Source organism: Artibeus jamaicensis, unplaced genomic scaffold (assembly GCF_021234435.1).
Source record: "Artibeus jamaicensis isolate MK-2021 breed Jamaican fruit bat unplaced genomic scaffold, CSHL_Jam_final contig_64, whole genome shotgun sequence".
In the NCBI taxonomy this organism is placed as follows: domain Eukaryota; kingdom Metazoa; phylum Chordata; class Mammalia; order Chiroptera; family Phyllostomidae; genus Artibeus; species Artibeus jamaicensis.
The window spans coordinates 493,456-511,934 of record NW_026521911.1 but is presented as its reverse complement, the minus strand read 5'-3'; the positions used below and the strand labels follow the sequence as shown (position 1 = coordinate 511,934).

At 44.0% G+C, this 18,479-nt stretch overlaps 1 protein-coding gene across 2 annotated transcripts in view; it reads left to right on the top strand.

Annotated features, from left to right (window-relative positions):
- Positions 1 to 18,479, top strand: part of STIM1 (stromal interaction molecule 1) — a 186,056-nt gene that overhangs the window by 152,205 nt on the left and 15,372 nt on the right. For both annotated transcript variants that reach the window (XM_037135696.2, XM_037135697.2), the window contains exons 4-7: positions 423 to 534; positions 3,794 to 3,909; positions 11,774 to 11,951; positions 15,879 to 16,056. In XM_037135696.2, the coding sequence (XP_036991591.2) occupies positions 423 to 534; positions 3,794 to 3,909; positions 11,774 to 11,951; positions 15,879 to 16,056 (584 nt within the window). The remainder of the gene's footprint in view (positions 1 to 422; positions 535 to 3,793; positions 3,910 to 11,773; positions 11,952 to 15,878; positions 16,057 to 18,479) is intronic.

Here is an 18,479-nt window from a genome sequence, read left to right as displayed (position 1 = left end):
AACATCTGTGAATAGGGCTATGGACCGATATGATCTGACTCAGGGCTTAAGTGACATCATCTGGAACCATCTCTCTATATAATGTCATATATATATATATACATACATATACTCACGCACATAAATACAGGGGTGGGGGAAATTTGTGAGTCTGCAAAACCCAGAGTTTATTCTTACATTTATTATTTGGTTATTAATGTTTTTCCCCATACAAACAACTATAAACCTCCTTTTGCTCACCTCTGTATATATAAATAAATAAAAAGTAGGGTGTGTATTCCTTTTATATGTAGGATTTTATGGGAGAGTGAGATGTTGAACACATAAACATGTGGTAAATGTTAAGGTCAATGTGACTGTGACAGTAAGTGCAAGTGGTGCTTGGCCTTCTGGAGTCATGGCTTTCCTGTCTCTTCCCACAGTGTACAACTGGACGGTGGACGAGGTGGTGCAGTGGCTGATCACATATGTGGAGCTGCCTCAGTATGAGGAGACCTTCCGGAAGCTGCAGCTCAGTGGCCATGCCATGCCAAGGTCAGGAGGAGACAGTTTCGTCACTTTTAGGGGTACAGAGAATGGACTGGGGTTGTTGGCCTGCCTTTAGGTCATTCTGGTCAGTTAAACGAGGTCACATCCTTCTTAGGGCAGAATCTATAGACCTGTTCTCACATCTGCTGTGCACTTGTGTAAAGCATGATGGTTACATAGCACTCATTCTCTGATTTAATATTTCTATCAGTACTGGGAATAGTACTAATAACTGCCATCTATTGAGTGCTTAGTGCATGCCAGGCACTCTACTTCAACCGTTTTTATACAGTATCTCATTTAATTCTTACATTAATCTTATAAGGTAGGTATTATTGTATGATGATGATGAAACTGGCTAAGTAACTTTTCCAAGGTCACGTGGCTAGTTAGAAGTGAAACTCTAGATCTGGGTAGATTTTGAAGCCTGTGATATTTCTCTTTTCTTTTGCTGACTGCCCACTGCACCCTCTCCTCCCCCTTTAAGAGCTGCCTCTTTTATTGTCCAGGGGCCTCAGGGCTCTTTTAGCTTCCTCTGAATTATCCATACACCACATACTCTAAAGAAATCATGTAGAGGTAGGGCCTGACTACCTTTAGGACCCAATCTGTTCTCTGGAATGACTCTTCCAATAGCTATTGTGCCCTAACTTTGCCTCCTTTACAGGTGCGATATGCTAGGGCTTGGGGTGGGAGTGGGGAGGAGATGGAATATTACTTGGACTTCTTATGTCAAACTAGTACCATATGTCATTCGGTCATTAATCCATTTACTTATTCACTCAAAAAATATTTACTGGGTACCTCTCTGTGCCAAGCACTTGTCCTGGGTACTGGGGATAAAGATGACAACAACCTGCCCTTGTCCTCAAAGGGTTTACTGTCTGTTAAGTGCTGATTGTGTATAATTTGTCATCTTGTTATGTAGATGCATCTGGTTATGAGCTTCAGCAGGGGGGAGAGGGGAAGGTGGAGCTGTTGGAATGCCCACACAGTGCAGTCTCCAGCCATACAGCGACCTGGTACTGCTGCCCAGATCTAGCTGAGCTGGCTGTTCCCTCTCGGCTGCCTGCAGCCTTCTCTTCACAGCTTCTCCCTTCTCTGGAGAGAGTAATCGTAATGTTTGTATATCTCTTTATAGAATGCTTTCCTAACTATTATTTCAGTTGATTTTCACAATTCTGGGAAGAAAAATTAACTGTCCCAGCTTTCAGGTAAACAAACTGAATTTCAACTATTTTCTGATTTATTCAAGCTGGTAAGTGGCAGAGCTGGGATTTTAGCCCAGGTCTGCGTGGTTCTAAGTGCCTTGCTTTTTTCACTGCATTTTCCTCTTGTCCCATGTAGTTGGAGATGGACTTCCTGGAAATAGTCAGTTTAGTTCTGTTTGACAAGACTTTACCAAGCACCTACCATATGCCATGCTCTGGGCCCTGTGGACAAAGACATGCATTAGACCTCACATCTCTCTTTAGGAACTCCATGTTTACTGGAAGAGACCAGCATTGAATAGATGATTGATTTTGAAGTGCCAGGATTTAGGTTCCTTTCTCATTACCCACGGCAGTGGTAGTAGTGCCTTGTGGATCACGGCACCATTTCGTTGTGAAGAATGGCCGTAGCTTGGATTAAAACTGTAAAGTTCAGGATAAGAAGTCAGTTCTCAGGTCATGGGCTCACTTAGCCCTCTGGGATTGGATCTAAGATCAGATCTAGCTAAGCTGGCTCAGAATAGAGGAAGCCAAGCTGTGACATCTTAGTGACAGTGGGAAGCATCGAGCCTTCAGTGCATAGAGTGGGATGGTTCTAGGCCCACCACTAGGCAGCGTTGTACAATGGAAAGAAGCTGGCAGATCTGAGTTGGTTTCTTGGCTTTGCCACTTACTCACTATGTGACTTTGAACAAGTTACTTAGCTCTAAGTCTCAGTTTTCGTATCTATAAAGTGGAGCTAATAATAGAACTAGGTTCTCGAAATCATGAGGACTACATGAGGTATTGTATGTAAAGTGTCAGAACAGTAGGAGATACACAGCAGTTGCTTAGTAAATGTCAGCTAGTAAATGTTTTTCATTTCTCTCATCACTTAGAAGTAGATAGCATTCAAATTTATGGGTTTCTTTGCCAAAAAGACCATACAAAAGATAACACTTATACTGATCAGTCAGATGAAGTCCAGTGCACCCGATAGAAGTTCTCTGAAGAGGAGCCTCAAGGCTTGTAGGAAGCATCTGATTATACAGAAATTAATGCAGGAGAGGAGCCTAGCAGCTTACGATTGGACAAGTGAGTCACTCAATGATGGGGCTGAGACCAGAAACTAGATCTCCTGACCCTCCCACTTCCCACCAGTGTCTCATGCCTCTTTTGTAGGAGGACTTGATTGCTTCCCTGGGCTAGAGAAAGAACTAGCTGCTCCTGCATGCCCAGGCAGGAGTATAGACACACACTGTGATGTTAGAAGCTTCTTTTCTACTCAGGGAAAGAGATACGCATTTGAAAAGAGCACTGACCTTGTGGAGTAGTATAGTAGTAAACGCTCACTTGTGGGACCCAGACCAGCCTTTTTCAGTCTTTCATATCTTAGACTCTTCTCTTAATATCCACTGTGTTCCCACAGAAGAGAAACAAAGTCTAGTTTTTCTGAGGTCATTTTCTTGTGTACAGGCCCACTCTTATTAGAGTTATTATTAACAATATAGTTGAAGGTCATAAAAATTACAGTAATCTGATTGGGAGCAAACGACAGTGACTCAAGACAATCTAACAAGATGTGTAGTGTTTGTCATCAGTAGCTTTATATTTAATGAGTATTAAATGTATTTACTATTAAACAGATTTAATTGGGATAGGATTAGGATAATTCAGAGGTCCCCAGAATCACTGGATCATGTAGGGTGACATTTTGAAAGGGCTGGACAGGAGAATGCCTTTACAAATGGTGGGAGTGAGGAAGAAGATATGTAATAGGTAATCCATGTAAGGGGAAGCACAACAGAAAATTTACAGTTGGGCCTGGGAATGGGCACAATGGATAATCCTCAGAGAGTAGGATACTCAGGAGAGGTGGACACATGGAGAAGGGTTAATAAATTCTTGGTAAATGTTATGTGCCCCGTGTAGACTCTGTGTTCTAGAGTGTAAAGGGGAGCAGTCACCAGGAGGTAGAAGTCAGAGAAGTATTTCTGGAGCAGTTGGGCAATTTTACCAGGATCCTTCCTGGCTTCGGTGGCAGGGAGCTGAACACCTACTCTTTGTCTCAACAGGCTCGCTGTAACCAACACCACCATGACAGGGACCGTGCTAAAGATGACAGACCGGAGTCATCGGCAGAAGCTGCAGCTGAAGGCCCTGGACACAGTGCTCTTTGGGCCTCCTCTCTGTGAGTCCTGTGGAGAGAAGGGCTGCTGGCGTGCCATGGAATCCAAGGCTGTTGGGGTGTCTGGGCTGAGGTGCTGGGTCTCCTAGGCACACCTGCAAGGCAGTGCCTCCACTTTTTCTACTGTTGTTGAGATGAAATGATTTTACATTGTAGTCCATCCAGCTATCAACATTCATTTGTTAGATATGTTAATAAAACATCTGCTTTGTGCCAGTGCTATGCTGGAACCTATGGGGAGACCTGGATGAATCATATTCTGCCCTAAAGGGAAAAAAATGAATGTTCTAGAGAGGTACACAGTGCTTCTGAGGTCCAGAGGAGGGATGGAGAAGGCATACTATTGAAGAAGTGGCGTGTGAGCTGTCTGTAAGGATGGGTGCGGCCTTATTCTACAGAGGTGGCTGGGGAGGGCATTCTGGGTGAAAGAAACAACCTGAGCAGGAACACAAATGCTAAAATATGAAAGTTATGCTCAGGGATAAAAGTAACCCATAGGGGCTGAATGCCATTTAGCTGTTCCCTGCTCTCACTGTGCGTCTGCAGAATGTATGAACTAATTGCTGAACATCTTGTGTCCTTCTATATCCACACAGGACTAAGTGGGCTTTCACTGCAGCAACAGAGGCACACTTAGGCCTAAGGAAGAGTGTTTTCTTCAGCCAGGAGTTAGTTGAGAGAATTAGGTGGTTCAGCTCCTGAAGGTCCCGCAAGAGCCTGACATCTTAGATCTTATTCCAAGTAAACTCAGCGGGAATAAATATTTCTCAGAAAATTAGCCTTGACCAAACAGGCTCTTAGGGTTCACTCCCTGCCCTTTGAGAGCTATTGGCATCAGTTGAGGATGCCAGCAGCAGAATGCTATAGAGCCAAGAACCAGTCCAGAGAAGCGGCTGGCATGTGCAGTGGAAAGTGCTTTATGGAGTAGTGATAATGTTTTAGAATTAATTGTGCTGATTGTTGTGTAACCTTGTAAATATGCTAAGACCAGTGAATTGATTTTGAAGGAGTGAATTTTAGAGTGTATGAATTATATCTCAGTCATCATCATCATGTACATCTAAATTTGTTTGTAATTCCAGGACTTTCATATAGAGAACTTGTAAAGTTTAGGAAAGCACCTTGGTCTCTTTTCAAAATTGTCACTCACTGTGAGACCTTGTTTAGGTCATTTTTCTCAGGGTGTGTTTTCTGATTTGTATTATAAAACAATTGAGCTAATGGATCTTTAAGATTTCTTTCAGGTGCTACCTTCTATAATTTGGGGGAGAAACCCTTTGGTTGATTAAGGGCCTGTGTAAAAGACAGGAGGTCTGTTCCCTACTACTCCTGTCTATATCCTGTACTTTTAGGAATTCTGTGACCCTTGTCTTATCAAGGGATCTTTGGCCATTCAGTTCTCCTGCCTAGAATTAGGTTTCCTTACCTGTAAACTGGGCTTGGTCAGTAAGGCTCTCACTGGCTCTCATTCAAGGACTCAGATAGAGCTGAGTATACTCCTGGGAATCCATCAGCTGTCCTCATGGTAAATATTGTTTTTATAGTTTCCTACTGATGTTTGTTAGAGAAAATTTTTGAATATTGCCAGGTGAAATCTGAGGAAAATATCAGGAAGCTCTTTGGCAGGAGACTCCGGCAAGAGTGGGGCCATGCCTGGTGGGACCTACAGAGAATCCCTTGGTCTGTGTCCCTCTAGGCTCTTCGTGCCCATCTGAGCATGGACTAAAACCCCCAGTTCAGTGCTGTTCCCTGTCCGACTCCCACACACCACTTCCAGTGGGGGCCTGCCCTGGCTCTGACCTGTGTTCTGCACCTGGATGAGTTCCTAAGGCTATGGCTCTCACACCTCACCATAAGGCATGTAGTAGACAAACACCCCAGCAAACCTGGGCCAGCCAGGGCTATCTTGCCCAGCCTTAATGAAAATCCTGCCATTGGCATGAGGAGTGAGACCTCTCAGAATCAATGGTTTGTTGTGCAGCAGCCAGGAGGGTCTGCTGAGTGAGGAGGACCCATGGGCTGACACCAGCTTCAGAGCTAGGGGGGAGGGAGAAGGGATTACTCTGGCTCAGCAGAGTCATCTCGGGGTCCATTTTCTGACAGTAGAAGACATTTCAGTCCTCCCCTTGTGGCCACAGGGCAGCATGTGGCCTTTTGCAGACTTTCCCACTGTGCAAAGTTCGCCATAGTCTTGGAGGCCCTTTTGGGGGCTCCCCTAAAAGGGGAGTAGTGCCAGTAGTCAGGTGTTAGTTGTGCTCTAAGAAACAAAGGCCCAGAGGCAGTGTTCATTTTAAGGCCTAAGCTGATGTCTCACTCTGGCAGCTGATCATTTGTTGAGGGGCCTTTTTCTCCTCTGCAGATACTCAGAGAAAATGAGGCTTAGAGAGATGAGGTGAGTTTTTAGAGGTCATTCAGCTTTTATGTGGCAGAGCCATGATTCGAATGCAGTGCTGTTTTCTACTGCATGACCCCACCCTCTACTTCTGCTAAAGGAAACAAGTTATAATATAGAGTTCCAGCTTTGAAATCAAGAAAACTGTCTCTGTCACTCAGAAGTGTTGTGACCTTGGGCGTGTTCCCAAAGTTGTCTCTATGTCTCTATTTCCCCTAAACAAAATGGTAACTACTATTTCTAGTGTGCAGTGTGTCTGCTGCGGGTGGTCTTGGGCTAGGGGCTACTGTGCACTTGGTGCTTTCAGCAGGAGTATTGAGAAGGGGTAGGGAGAGGCCTGCCAAGGAATTGCTGGGGTTGGGGGTAGTTGTGGAAAGGAAAAGACAACACTACACCCAGTCTGCCTTCTTCAGTGGCTCCGATAATAGGGAAGAGTCCTTGGTAAACAGGAGTGACTGCCTCTTTGGCAGAGCTTGCTGTGGTCTCTGTCAGCTCCATCCTTACCTTCTTTCTCTTTTCTGTTATGTTCCAACTCACCCTTCACACCTTCTCCAGGATGCCTTTGCAGCCTCTTCCCAGGTACTCTCAACCCTTCTGTCTTACTCTCCTCTGGGAAGCCACAGCCCTTTGTACATGCTTCCTTTGTTAACATTCTTTTTCCCTGTCTGGGGAACTTCTCAGACAGGGAAACTGGGGCCATTTAAACTGGGAACTTCTCAAGGGCAGGAGAGCTTTGTTCATCTGTCATCAGCACTTAGCATAAGGCCCAGCAAGAAGTAGCTGTCAGGTGATATATCCTCAAAGTTCTGCAGGAGGCTGGGACTTGCCAGAGCTACAGGACTGAAGGGAGATGTTAGGAGAATCCTTTCTACCTTGGTTGTGGGGGAACTGCTACCCATAGAGCATCTTTGGGTAGGTAAGGCAGTCAGGGCACTTTTGGGGCCATATCCAAAAGGGAGGTGGGCCCAGGAATTAATTGTTCCAGGTTAAACAGACTCCTTAGCACAGAAGGCTGTGTGAGTGACAAAGGAAATTTCTAGCACATATCTTGGCAGTAAGGGATGAATATCTGTGTCTGTGAGGGGCAGGGTATTGTGGGCAGTAGAGTAGGTGGACAGAATAGATTGGGAGTGGGGATTCCAGAAAATGATGATTAGAGGCTCACATTCTCAGTGCTAACTGGTACCTTGAAAATTCTCACCATTACCTTTGACTCTGTGAACATGTCAGCATCTCATTAGTTTACACTCTTCTCCCCCATCTCAGGCCTGATTGTGTTAACAGTTGACCTCATTTTGCTGAAATCTATTTGCAGCACTTGGGCTAGGAATTCTGCCACCCTGTAGATTCTCAGGTCCTAGCCAGCTTCCCTGGGTTAGCTCTGTTCACTTGGCCAGCCACATCTGCTCTCATGAAACCTCCGTGGTCTTTCTGCCCTGGCTGTGTTCCTGGGATGTGAGGTGGATTCTGAGGGCTGAGCTTGTGTAGGGACAGTGTAGGACAGCTGGCCGTGTTCTTCATGTCCCCAGGAGCTGGTGTTTGCCCTTCACATGCGCTTTATATTGTAAACCTCCCCCCGCCGTTTTGGGCTAAAACCTTTCTTCCTTCTCTTTTTCCCTGCTTCCCACCTTTGGTGAGCACTTGCTTTGGTCAGACTCTATGCTAAGTATGGGGCTACAGAGATAAACTAGTCTTGGGCCTGGCTCTGAGAAACTCACAAACTATCAGAAAATAGGTGACTGACTGTGAAACCTGAAAAACATGCAAGGCATTCCCTGAGATAACTAGAGATAAGCCGTGTTTACCTGTCTGAAGAATGGATTAATCAGGAAATCCTAGTTCAGAGGACAAGGAATGGAAGGATTCTGTGGGTGTGATGGGCTGGGACAGTAGGTAGTAGGAACTGAAGAATGGGAACAGAATTATGATGAGAAGAAGTACATCATTCATTAAGCATAGACTGGACACTTGATTTCCCTATTTTCCCCTCTTTTTTTGTACAGTAATTTATAGATTCTGTATTTAGCATTCTCCAGAGAATCAGAACCAATAGGACATGTATATAGATATCTATAAGAGGAGATTTATTATAGGAATCGGCTCATGTAATTAGGGGACCAAGAGCCCCATGATTTACCATCTGCAAGCTGGAGAACCAGGAAAACCTGAGAACCAGGGGAGATGATGGTGTGAGTCCACATCCACAGGCTGGGGAATCAGAGGGTTGATGGTGAGACTGTCCCTGTCTCAGTCTGAAGACTGGAGAACCAGTACTGATGTAAGAGGGCAGGAGAAGACGAAGTCTTAATTCAGGCTGAGAGAGCAAATCTACCTGTCCCCCACCTTTGATTCCATTCAGGCCCTCAGCAGCCTGTGGATGATTGGATGATGCCCACTCACATCAGTGAAGATGGTCTTCTTTACTCAGTCTACTGATTCAAATCCTCACCTCTCATGAAGACAACCTCATAGACACCCCCAAGGATGTTTTACCAGCTCTCTGGGCATCTCTTAGCCCAGTAAGTTGACACATAAAATTAACCATCATAGATTCATTTAGGACTGTGGAGTTTAGCCCAGGGTTCCACTGAAGGGATCAACAATTCTCACACCAGCTTCTTCAGCTCCTGTCTGTTTCTCAAGCTCCATAGCAACCTATTGGATATGTTGATCTGAAATATTTCCAAAATACCTCTAAGTGCTTTCATTTGCAACTGTGCATTTGATCTCCTTAGTAATTCTGTGATAACACGTTTTACTGGTGAGGAAGATGAGATTCAGATGGGGGAAGTGAATTTCCTAACAAATTGAGGCAGAGGGCAGCATAGAACCCAGACTTCCTAATATTCAGTGTAGGACGCTTCCTTCAATGGCAGAATTTCTCTGCATGAGGCCTGTGTTTAACTGAAAGGCCTGTCCTCATGACAGTGCCACAGTCAGCTCCTGAGATGCTGGTAGGAGGGAAAACTAGGGCCTTGGAATTCTTAATCATGCAGGCCTCTCCATGGGGAGAAATATTGCATGTAACAAAACAGAATCAGTGCCTGCTGTGTGAGTAGTGAGTATGAAAGTTGTAATGACAAAGTGGGGTGTAGCAGGAAGGCCATGCAGTCAGGCACATCTGGATTTGAATCCCAGCTCTGTCACTTTTTCTGAACTCTAACAAGTCCGTGCTCCTATGAGCATCAGTTTTGGTTTTGTTTTTTTTTTGTCTACAGAATGGGAATGCTATAATACCCATGTGGGTTAAGGAGAGAGAGATACCATACTTGAGGTTTATCAGTAACAATTCAATCCTACAGATATTTATTGAGTGCCTCTGTGTGTTAGTCGGTGCTGTGCTAGGCACTGGTGTGCAGACAAGTGATTCTCACTAGGGTCTACAGAGTAAAACAGCCATGTTAGACTAATTTTCTTCCCACCAAACTTGGTCACTCGTAGGATTTGACACTGTAGCTGAACTTTAGCAATGCATTTGACAAGGCAGAGGGATGTATATATGGAGTAGATGCTTGTACGTTTAAGTGGAGTCAAAACTTCAACCAATCAAAACTGGTTGAAGAGATTCAGTGGGTAGTGATAAGTGAAAGTGTTACCTTAAGTCCTGTGTTTGGCCCTGGCCATTCAGAATTTGTATTCATGACTTGGATGAGAATATGAATCTGGAAAAAAAATAGCATCTTGTTCCAAGTCCATCTGGACAAGGTTGAATATGGGACTGAATAGAATAGATAGGTGCCCAATCTGCATGCCTATCTTAAAAATTTGAAGAGTTTGAGGTAATAGAGGAAGGGTGCCAGTTGCATGGAGTCTTGTTTGAACAAGAGTACCTCTGACTTTCTGTAGGAATGTGCATGGGATGTTGGATAGGAGAAACCTTGGGAAGGGAGGCAGAGTGTACCCCAGCTTCTGGTCTGGTAGAGGCTATGTAGGAGACTGGTGTGTTCCAGAAAGAAAGGCAGCTCACTGTGCTGCAGAGATATCCCTTCTTAGGGCCTGAAAGGAGGAGAGTGATGCCTTGAGTAAGGCAGCAAGTGTAGGCTTGCCAGGTGGGGTGGGGGGTGAGCTGAAAGTGGCCACTAGAGGGCCCTTAGTTTTCTCTATGAGAATCTGGCATAAACATGTGAAGGACAGGGCTCCCACCCTGGACCTAGTAACTCCCCTCCCCGGATGGAAATAGAAGGCACTAATCTGTCTTTGATCCCACACCATCCCCTTGTCCTGCCATTCAGCCTTTCAATGAGGAGCTATGAATATAATCCTTTTTCTCAATCTGGGTTTCATTTTCATGTGGTTTCCAGCTACATGTGTCTTTTCCTGCTGTTTAGACTGCCTCAACGTAGTGGCTCCACCTAGGACCTTTGGGATGCCCATTAGTCCCTTGTCCTTACCAGGCACTGGGATCCTGTCAGTCCTGCTTTTCTCTCCCCAACCTGGGGGTAACCAGTTGTGCACAGGAGGCCATTCCCTCTCTTTTTCCTTCCCTGGCTCCCACATCTGAGCCTACAGCTACTCCATCCCAAGTTGAGTACAACCCACTCAACTTAAAGGACTGCTTCAGCAGCAGTCCTCTTCTCCTTAGGTGTCTCTTTCCGGTCTCCTGTGCTGGGGCCCAGGGCCCACATCTGGCATACTAGGAACAATGTCAGGCTCCAGGGGTGCCCTGCTTCTGGTTGGCTCAATTCTCAGAACATGATTTTTGCTCTTATCTTCTACTATTGTTCCTTGGTTAGCATTTTAGTTCTGCTCTGGAGACTGATTATTAGTCTGAGTCCCAGCTGGTGGCTGGGGCCCTGGCCACTTCACCTGCTGCCAGGCATTCTCAGCAGATAGCTCTGTCCTTCTGGCATGTGGCATGTCTTACCTATATCAATCTCTTGAGGTTATTCATGTTTTTCCTGGCCTGTAGATTGAGCCACAGCCTAGAAGTGCTCTCCATAGATGGACTTGCAGACCTTTACCGGATCTGGGCTTTGTACCTTGTACCTACAATAGCCTAGTAGCCCAGGAGACCCAGCTTCTATAGTAGCCTCAGCTCCATAGCCAGACCTCAAGCTTTAGTCACATTGCTTTATACCCTCACCAGCCACCTCCTTCTACCTGCTCTAGCACCCTAGCATTGCTTACCTTGTAGGATGGAAGCCAGCGCATCTGGGTACATGGGCTCATTGCAGACCTTAGATGGCCAGCATGTATTGAGAAGGCATTAGTGCTTTCCTCTTCACTGCATATTAGGGAAGTATGATTTAATAAGCCTCCTTATTGCTCTAAGACCTCTCATTGTTTCCAAACCAGGGCTTGACTTGGCAGAGAAACAGGCACAGAGCTTACTATTATAGTGTATGGCAAGTGTGTGTCTTAAGAACAGAAACTAGTTTCTTGTGAGTAGGAAGGCTTCGTGGAGGAGGGGATATGCAGTGGACTCTGCAGTGTGCAGTGGGCAGTCTGACTCACCATGCCTTTCCTCTCTGGCAGTGACTCGCCATAATCACCTCAAGGATTTCATGCTGGTGGTGTCTATCGTTATTGGTGTGGGTGGCTGCTGGTTTGCTTATATCCAGAATCGTTACTCCAAGGAGCACATGAAGAAGATGATGAAGGACCTGGAAGGGTTACACCGAGCTGAGCAGAGTCTGCATGACCTTCAGGAAAGGTAAGGCCCTGCCCCTTCCCCACAGCCCTGGTGCTGCCAACTTTTGGGAGCCCCCTGATTCCACCTGGGCTGTGGGCTGCCTGGTCCCTGAGACCATGCCAGCATGGCTGTCCAGGCTGTGCATCCTTCCAAAGCTGCATTGGGAGTCCAGGTTCCTGCCATTCTGGTTGCATGGACAAGTATTTTTCTCAGAGCAGGAACTTATTTTCCCTCTGAGCCTCAGAGGGAGAAACATGTAGCTCTCAGAAGTCTTGAGCTTCTCTGGCTGGATGGCTTGTTAGGAGTCATTCTATCATTTACCCTACCTTTGCTTCCTTTCCTGTAGAAATAGATACAATGAACTGTTCTTTACCCTTCCCCAGAGAAACCTCAGAAATCTGCCTTCCTAATACCTCCTAAATCTCATAAACACTCACTCGTTGTAAGACTTTGGGTAAATCCCTTTCCCTTCTAGGACTTATTTTCTCATGAGTGGAACTAGGAGGACATTAACGGCCTAGCTGATAGTCTGGGATTCTGTCTAACTAAAACATGGCTTTAAACTATTGTAGAAGATCTAGCTGTGAAAGAAAGATGCCAGTCAGTCTATCTAAGTACTTCCTGATATCTAGTAACCAGCTCTGTCCTGGGAATTGTAAGGAATTCACTGCTCCTGGGGCAAGAGAGCTCACATATGAGGAGCAGTGAGTACACGCTTGTGCAGTGACTCAGTGTCAACTTATGGCACGATAACTCTAAGGACAGGAAGAGCGCAGAGGCAGGAAGTGAGTGATGTGGGTGCTGAGGAGGTGGCCTTAAAAGATGGGTAGGACGGTTCTGGTAGTTAAGGTTGAATGTGGAGTGGAGCTAGACCCCTGGCGCCTTAAGACTCACATGGAGAACTTTAGTAGGATGCAAAAGGCAACATAGAGGCAATACAGGTATTTTGTGTTTCACTTTGTTTAGTTTTTGAAAAGAGGAAAGGCCTACTTTAGGACTGTCTTTTAGAAAATTATTCTGGCAGTCTAGAGGGTCTAGTTGGGAAATCTTTGCATAAATCTACGTAAAAGGAAATGCAGTCTTGCTCTTTCTGTTATTTTTTAATGATAGATACTATTTTCTTTGGAGGGATGAGAGAAGGATTTCTTGTGAGCTAGGTATAGTTAAGTACTTAAATGTATTATTGTTTTTAATCATCACAACTCAGGTTAGAAGGTACTATTATTATCCCTATTTTAGAGTTGAAATGAAGGCTCAGAGAGGGTGAGTGCTTTGCTTAGGGTCACGGTATCAGTAAGTAGTGAGCTAGGAATTTTGACACCTGCAGGGTGCTACCTCAGTGAAGGCAGCCCTGCCAGATTCATACCCATGGACCAGCCTTCTGGGGGACAAAAAAAGGAGTTTTATCTCTGAGCTGATTTTTGGCTACTTTCTTGGGCCCCTTGATCCTGGGCCCTTTGCCAACTAGGGGCTAAATGCTGCTGTCTAGGCAGTCCCCATTCTTCATTTGTCTGAAAAACATGTACTGTTTTCATTCCAAAGGCAAAGAATCTAGGCAGGAGACATTCCAAGTTTGGGGATAAAACTAAGCTCCCAGCCCTGCCTGCTCCCCAAGGCCCACAGAGCTAAATGACCACTGTGGCACTTAGAGAAGCAAATGCATGCACACACCCAGAGCTGGGCTCACACTTGTGCACACACACATCCTCTGACGGTGTTCAGAGCTACATGCCACCTCCTCCCTCTTTACTCCAATAGGCCTGTGCTGCCAGCTACTGTAAAGTTTATTTTTCAGGGTTCCCAATATTTTGGGTGGATAAATATAATGAATGCTACATGTACATTCCAGTTAGGATTTCATTGGGTTTCAAGATAATTCTTTGAGGCAGGCAGGAATTTTGATTCCTGTTTAAAAGTGAAGAAACTGCCCCAGTACAGGGAACAGACTTGTCTATAGTCATGACTGCTTAGAGCCAATGCTTGCACTCACCTCACATTTTTCTTACTTGTAATGCTAATTGATTGCTGCCTTCAGGATGCTCAGTCTTCTGTGCAGGAGATGAAGTGGGGCAAGGCTTGGTGGTACATTTATTTGCTCAATTTCTGCTCTCAGTAGTATTTGTTGATTTTCATCTCGTCTAGATCCTGTTAGGGCTATAAAAGTGGGTCAGTTTTGATTCTACTTTTAAAGGAGCTCCCTATTATATGAAGAAGACAGATACAGCATAGGCTTTTCTCAAGACGCTGCCTTCAGAGAGGATAATATTTCAGGGAAGAATTGAATCCCTCATGGTGTAATTTCAGGCAGTGGTATCTTGGAGGAATACAATAAAGGAGGATAATCAGCCAGAAAAAGAGATGGGGGCAGGAAATGGCACCTCTGGTTTGTTTTAGCTGTGCTTGTAGCGCCACCTGGTGTGAACACTAAGGAGGTTCAACTTTCTTTCTCTCCAACAAATTGGGCAGAAGATTATAGTTTGTCAGCAGTAAGAGCAGTCTAGACATTTCTGCCTCTCCCCTTCCCGCTTGTACCAACACATCTTTTGAGGCTTCCAATACTGATAACCAGTGTGGACTTGGGATTTGTTAGAGACCGAGTTCTGTTTCTGCTTCTTCTGTGTCACCTACTTTCACCTACTTAACTCAGTGGCCAGTGCTCCTCTCTGGGCCCTGCTTGTTCTGTAGCCTATCTTTTTTTTCCTGCACCAGAAGTCTAAGCCATATATCCCCTGTCTTCTTCATCACTGTTTCCCCTTCTATCCTGGTCCTCTGGTAACTTGGTGGTTCCTACTAAGGTAGGAAGACCTGACGGTAGCTAAGTCCTTTCCCTCTTCCAGAGGAATTAGCAAACTCTTATTCTTTCTTTTGGGTCTAGCCCATGCTTTGCCTTTCCTGACTCCTTGCAGGTGGAGTTGATCACTCCATCCACTGGGCTCATCCAACACTTTGTATATCTATCTCTTGTAGAACTTGTCACATTGTATAGAATTATCTATCTAAATTGAATTAGATAATGAACTCCTTGATGGCAGAAACAGTTTCCTCATTCATCTCCATATATCTAGGGCTTAGCCCAGGATGTGGCATTTAGTATACATCTGAAAGTACTGGGTGAATGAATGAATGAATGAGTGAGTGAATGAAATAGATAGATGTATGGAGGAAGAAGGAAGGAAGGAGGTTTATTTGGGTTGATGGAAGATTTTGTCAGTGAACAGAGGGAATGTGTGGATGGGGACAAAGATATGTTTCCATTATAACTGATACCCTTGAGATCTTAGCCCCCATGGAAGATACTAAGGAAAAGGACTCAGGCCTTGGGGAAGCAGGGGGCTCTCTCAAGCTCTGCCCTTTGGCATGAATTTCATTTTTATGTGTTTCTGGCAACAGGTACTGAGGAGTCCAAGAAGTATGGCTCATGATTCCTTTCTCATCTTCCTTAAATTTCCCCACTACTACCACCTCAGCTGTCAGGCTTTCTCTGGATCTTTGGTCTAGCTTGCAGGGTATTCTCCATTTATAGTGAACCTTCCAGATACCTGTATGAGGTGAATAACTATGGGATTTGAAGTCATACAGATTGGAATTCTAGTCTCAGTTCTGTTGCAGTCACTTCCCCTCTCAAAACCTTCATACCCACACCTGTCCTAGGCTGATCATGATACAATACTGTGTCATTATGTGCAGGGAGGACAAATGGGAACTATCTAGTAAACTAGTAGTTGTCACAGCTTTTATTAGTGGCAGCAAAATGTTGGCCAGTGCAAGAAGTATGGTAATGACTGTGGTTTGTGTTGGTGCTGAGCTAACTCGGTCAGAGTCAGCAGAATAGGGAGAATATGTGCTGAGTGCTGGAGCCCTTATTTTGCTTTCCAATGCCATGACTCATGGCGTGTTGGCTGGCACCTCCTTGCCTGGCCTCCTCCAGCTCCCTGCATCGCCCCCCAGGCTGCAGAAGGCCCAGGAGGAGCACCGCACAGTGGAGGTGGAGAAGGTACATCTGGAGAAGAAGTTGCGTGATGAGATCAACCTTGCCAAGCAGGAAGCCCAGCGACTGAAGGAGCTGCGGGAGGGTACTGAGAATGAGCGAAGCCGCCAAAAATATGCTGAGGAGGAGCTGGAGCAGGTAGGAGAGTCTACAAGTTCCTGGACATTCTGAGGGAGTAGGTAAAGAGCAGAGGCCGTAAGTCTGGCTGAAAAGTTTTGTGTGTGAAGACATTGCAATATGGCTCAAAGAACCCTGGCCAAGAGGCCTGACTGGTTGGAGCGTCATCCCATGCACCAAAACATTGCAGATTCTATCCCTGGTCGGGTTGTGTGTGGGCGATAACCAATTGATGTTTTTCTCACACATCATTGTTTCTCTCTCTCCCATCCTTTCTCTAAAACCAATAAACATATCCTCAGGTGACAAGTAAAAAAAAAAGGAGAAAAAGAAATATGGCTCAAAGAATATCTTCAAGTTATTAGATTCTTACTACTAAGAATAGTGGAAAAGTTGCAAAAAATTGTCACTGTGATTTTCAAAGAACAGTGGGTAACAGGTATAGTTATTTTGCTCCTTTTGTACCGAGGTATTTACATTGACTAAAGTGTAGAGATTATAAGTGTACAGCTGGCAAACTTTTACAGATTCATATACCTGTGTAACCACCATCCAGATCAAAATACAGAATCTTTTAAACATCCCAGAAAGCTCAGTTTTGCCACCCCCTTCCAACTGTCAGTATTCCTTCCAAGAGGTAACTATGCATCATCTCTAAACCGTATTAGTTTCACCTGATGTAGAACTTCATATAAATGGCATTATATTGTATATATGCTTTTGTGTTTGGTTTCTTTCACTCAACATTTTGTTTGTAAAAGTTATCTATGTTATTGCATAATTTATGTAGCTAGTTTATTTCCATTGCTGAGTAATAAGCTATTGTATACTATAAATTATTTATCCATTCTCCTCTGATAGACATTTGAGTTGTTTGCCTTTTGTGAATAACACTGCTGTGAAACTTGCACACATCTCTTGGTGAGCTTAGCACTTACTTCTGTTGGATATATAAAAGGGCATAAATATTTAGCTTTATTATTGCCAAACAGTTTTCTAAAATAGATATACCAATCTATACTGCCCCTGGCAGTGTGTGAGAGTTCTAGTGGAGTTACAGCCTTGGTAATTTTAGGCATTTTAATTTTACACATTCTGGTATGGATGTAGTGGTATCTCATTGTGATTTTAATTTTAATTTTCCTAATGACTAATAATAAGATGGAATTAAATTTAACTTTTCTTAAATTTACCGACCATTTTATTTGGGATTCTCTCGCTTTAGTGTTCTTCAAGATGGCCTTGGCTCTTCTAGGTTCTTTGCATTTCCATATTAGCTTGTCATTCCTGTGTCCCTCCCCACCCCCCAAAAGAAGTCTTGCTGGAATTTTTGTGTTGGAATTGAATGTATAGGTTAACGTGTGTGGCAGGGGATTGGCATTTTAACTAAATGATTCTTCCAGTCCATGAGTGTTGTTTATCCTGTCACTTTTCAGGTCTTAAAACATTTTTCACAGCAACATTTTACAGTTTTCAGTGTAGAAGTCTTGCCCTTAAAAAAAAGTTTTTAAATTTGCTCTTACTTTTCTAGCTTCTTGAGGTGGAAGATTAGGTCAGTGATTTTAAACTTTTAATCTTTTCTAATATATGCATTTACAGCTGTAAATTTCCATCTCAGCACTACTTTAGTTGCATTTATCAAGTTTTGATATTTCATACTTTATCATTCAGTTAAAAAGATTTTCTAATTCTTTTTTGAAAATGTATTTTTTATGGTTTTACTTATTTACTTTTAGAGAGAGGAGAAGGGAGGGAGAAAGAGAGGGAGAGAAACATCAGTATGTGGTTGCCTCTCACATGGCCCCCACTGGGGACCTGGCCCACAACCCAGGCATGTGCCCTGACTGGGAATTGAACTGGCGACCCTTTAGTTTGTAGCCCGTACTCAATCCACTGAGCTACACCAGCCAAGGCAAAGATTTTCTAATTTTTATTGCAATTTCTTTTTTGGCTCATGGTTATTTAGAAGTATATTGCTTAATTTTCAAGCATGGGGATGTTTCTGGTTATCTTTCTCATTGATTTCTAGTTTAATTTCACTGTAGGTAGAGAACATATGCTGTATGGTTTCAGTCCTTTCAAACATGTTGAGACTTGGTTTATGTAAACAGACTAAACAATATGATTGAAAGGCAAAGAATGTCAGACTGGATAAAAAACAAAACCCACCTGTATGCTGTTTATAAGAGATATGCTATAAATATAAGGATACAAAAAGGTTAAAAGCAAAAGGAGGAGATATGTGATACAAACACTAAGCAAAATAAAGCAGAGGTAGTTATATTAATATCAGACAAAAGTGGACTTTAGTGCAAGAAGTATTACTAGAGACAAAAATGGACATCTCTTAATGATAACCATGTGAATTCAACAGTAATATGTAACAATGTTTAATTTGGATACACCTAGTTATATATAGAGCAAAAGTTGAAAAAAACTAGAAT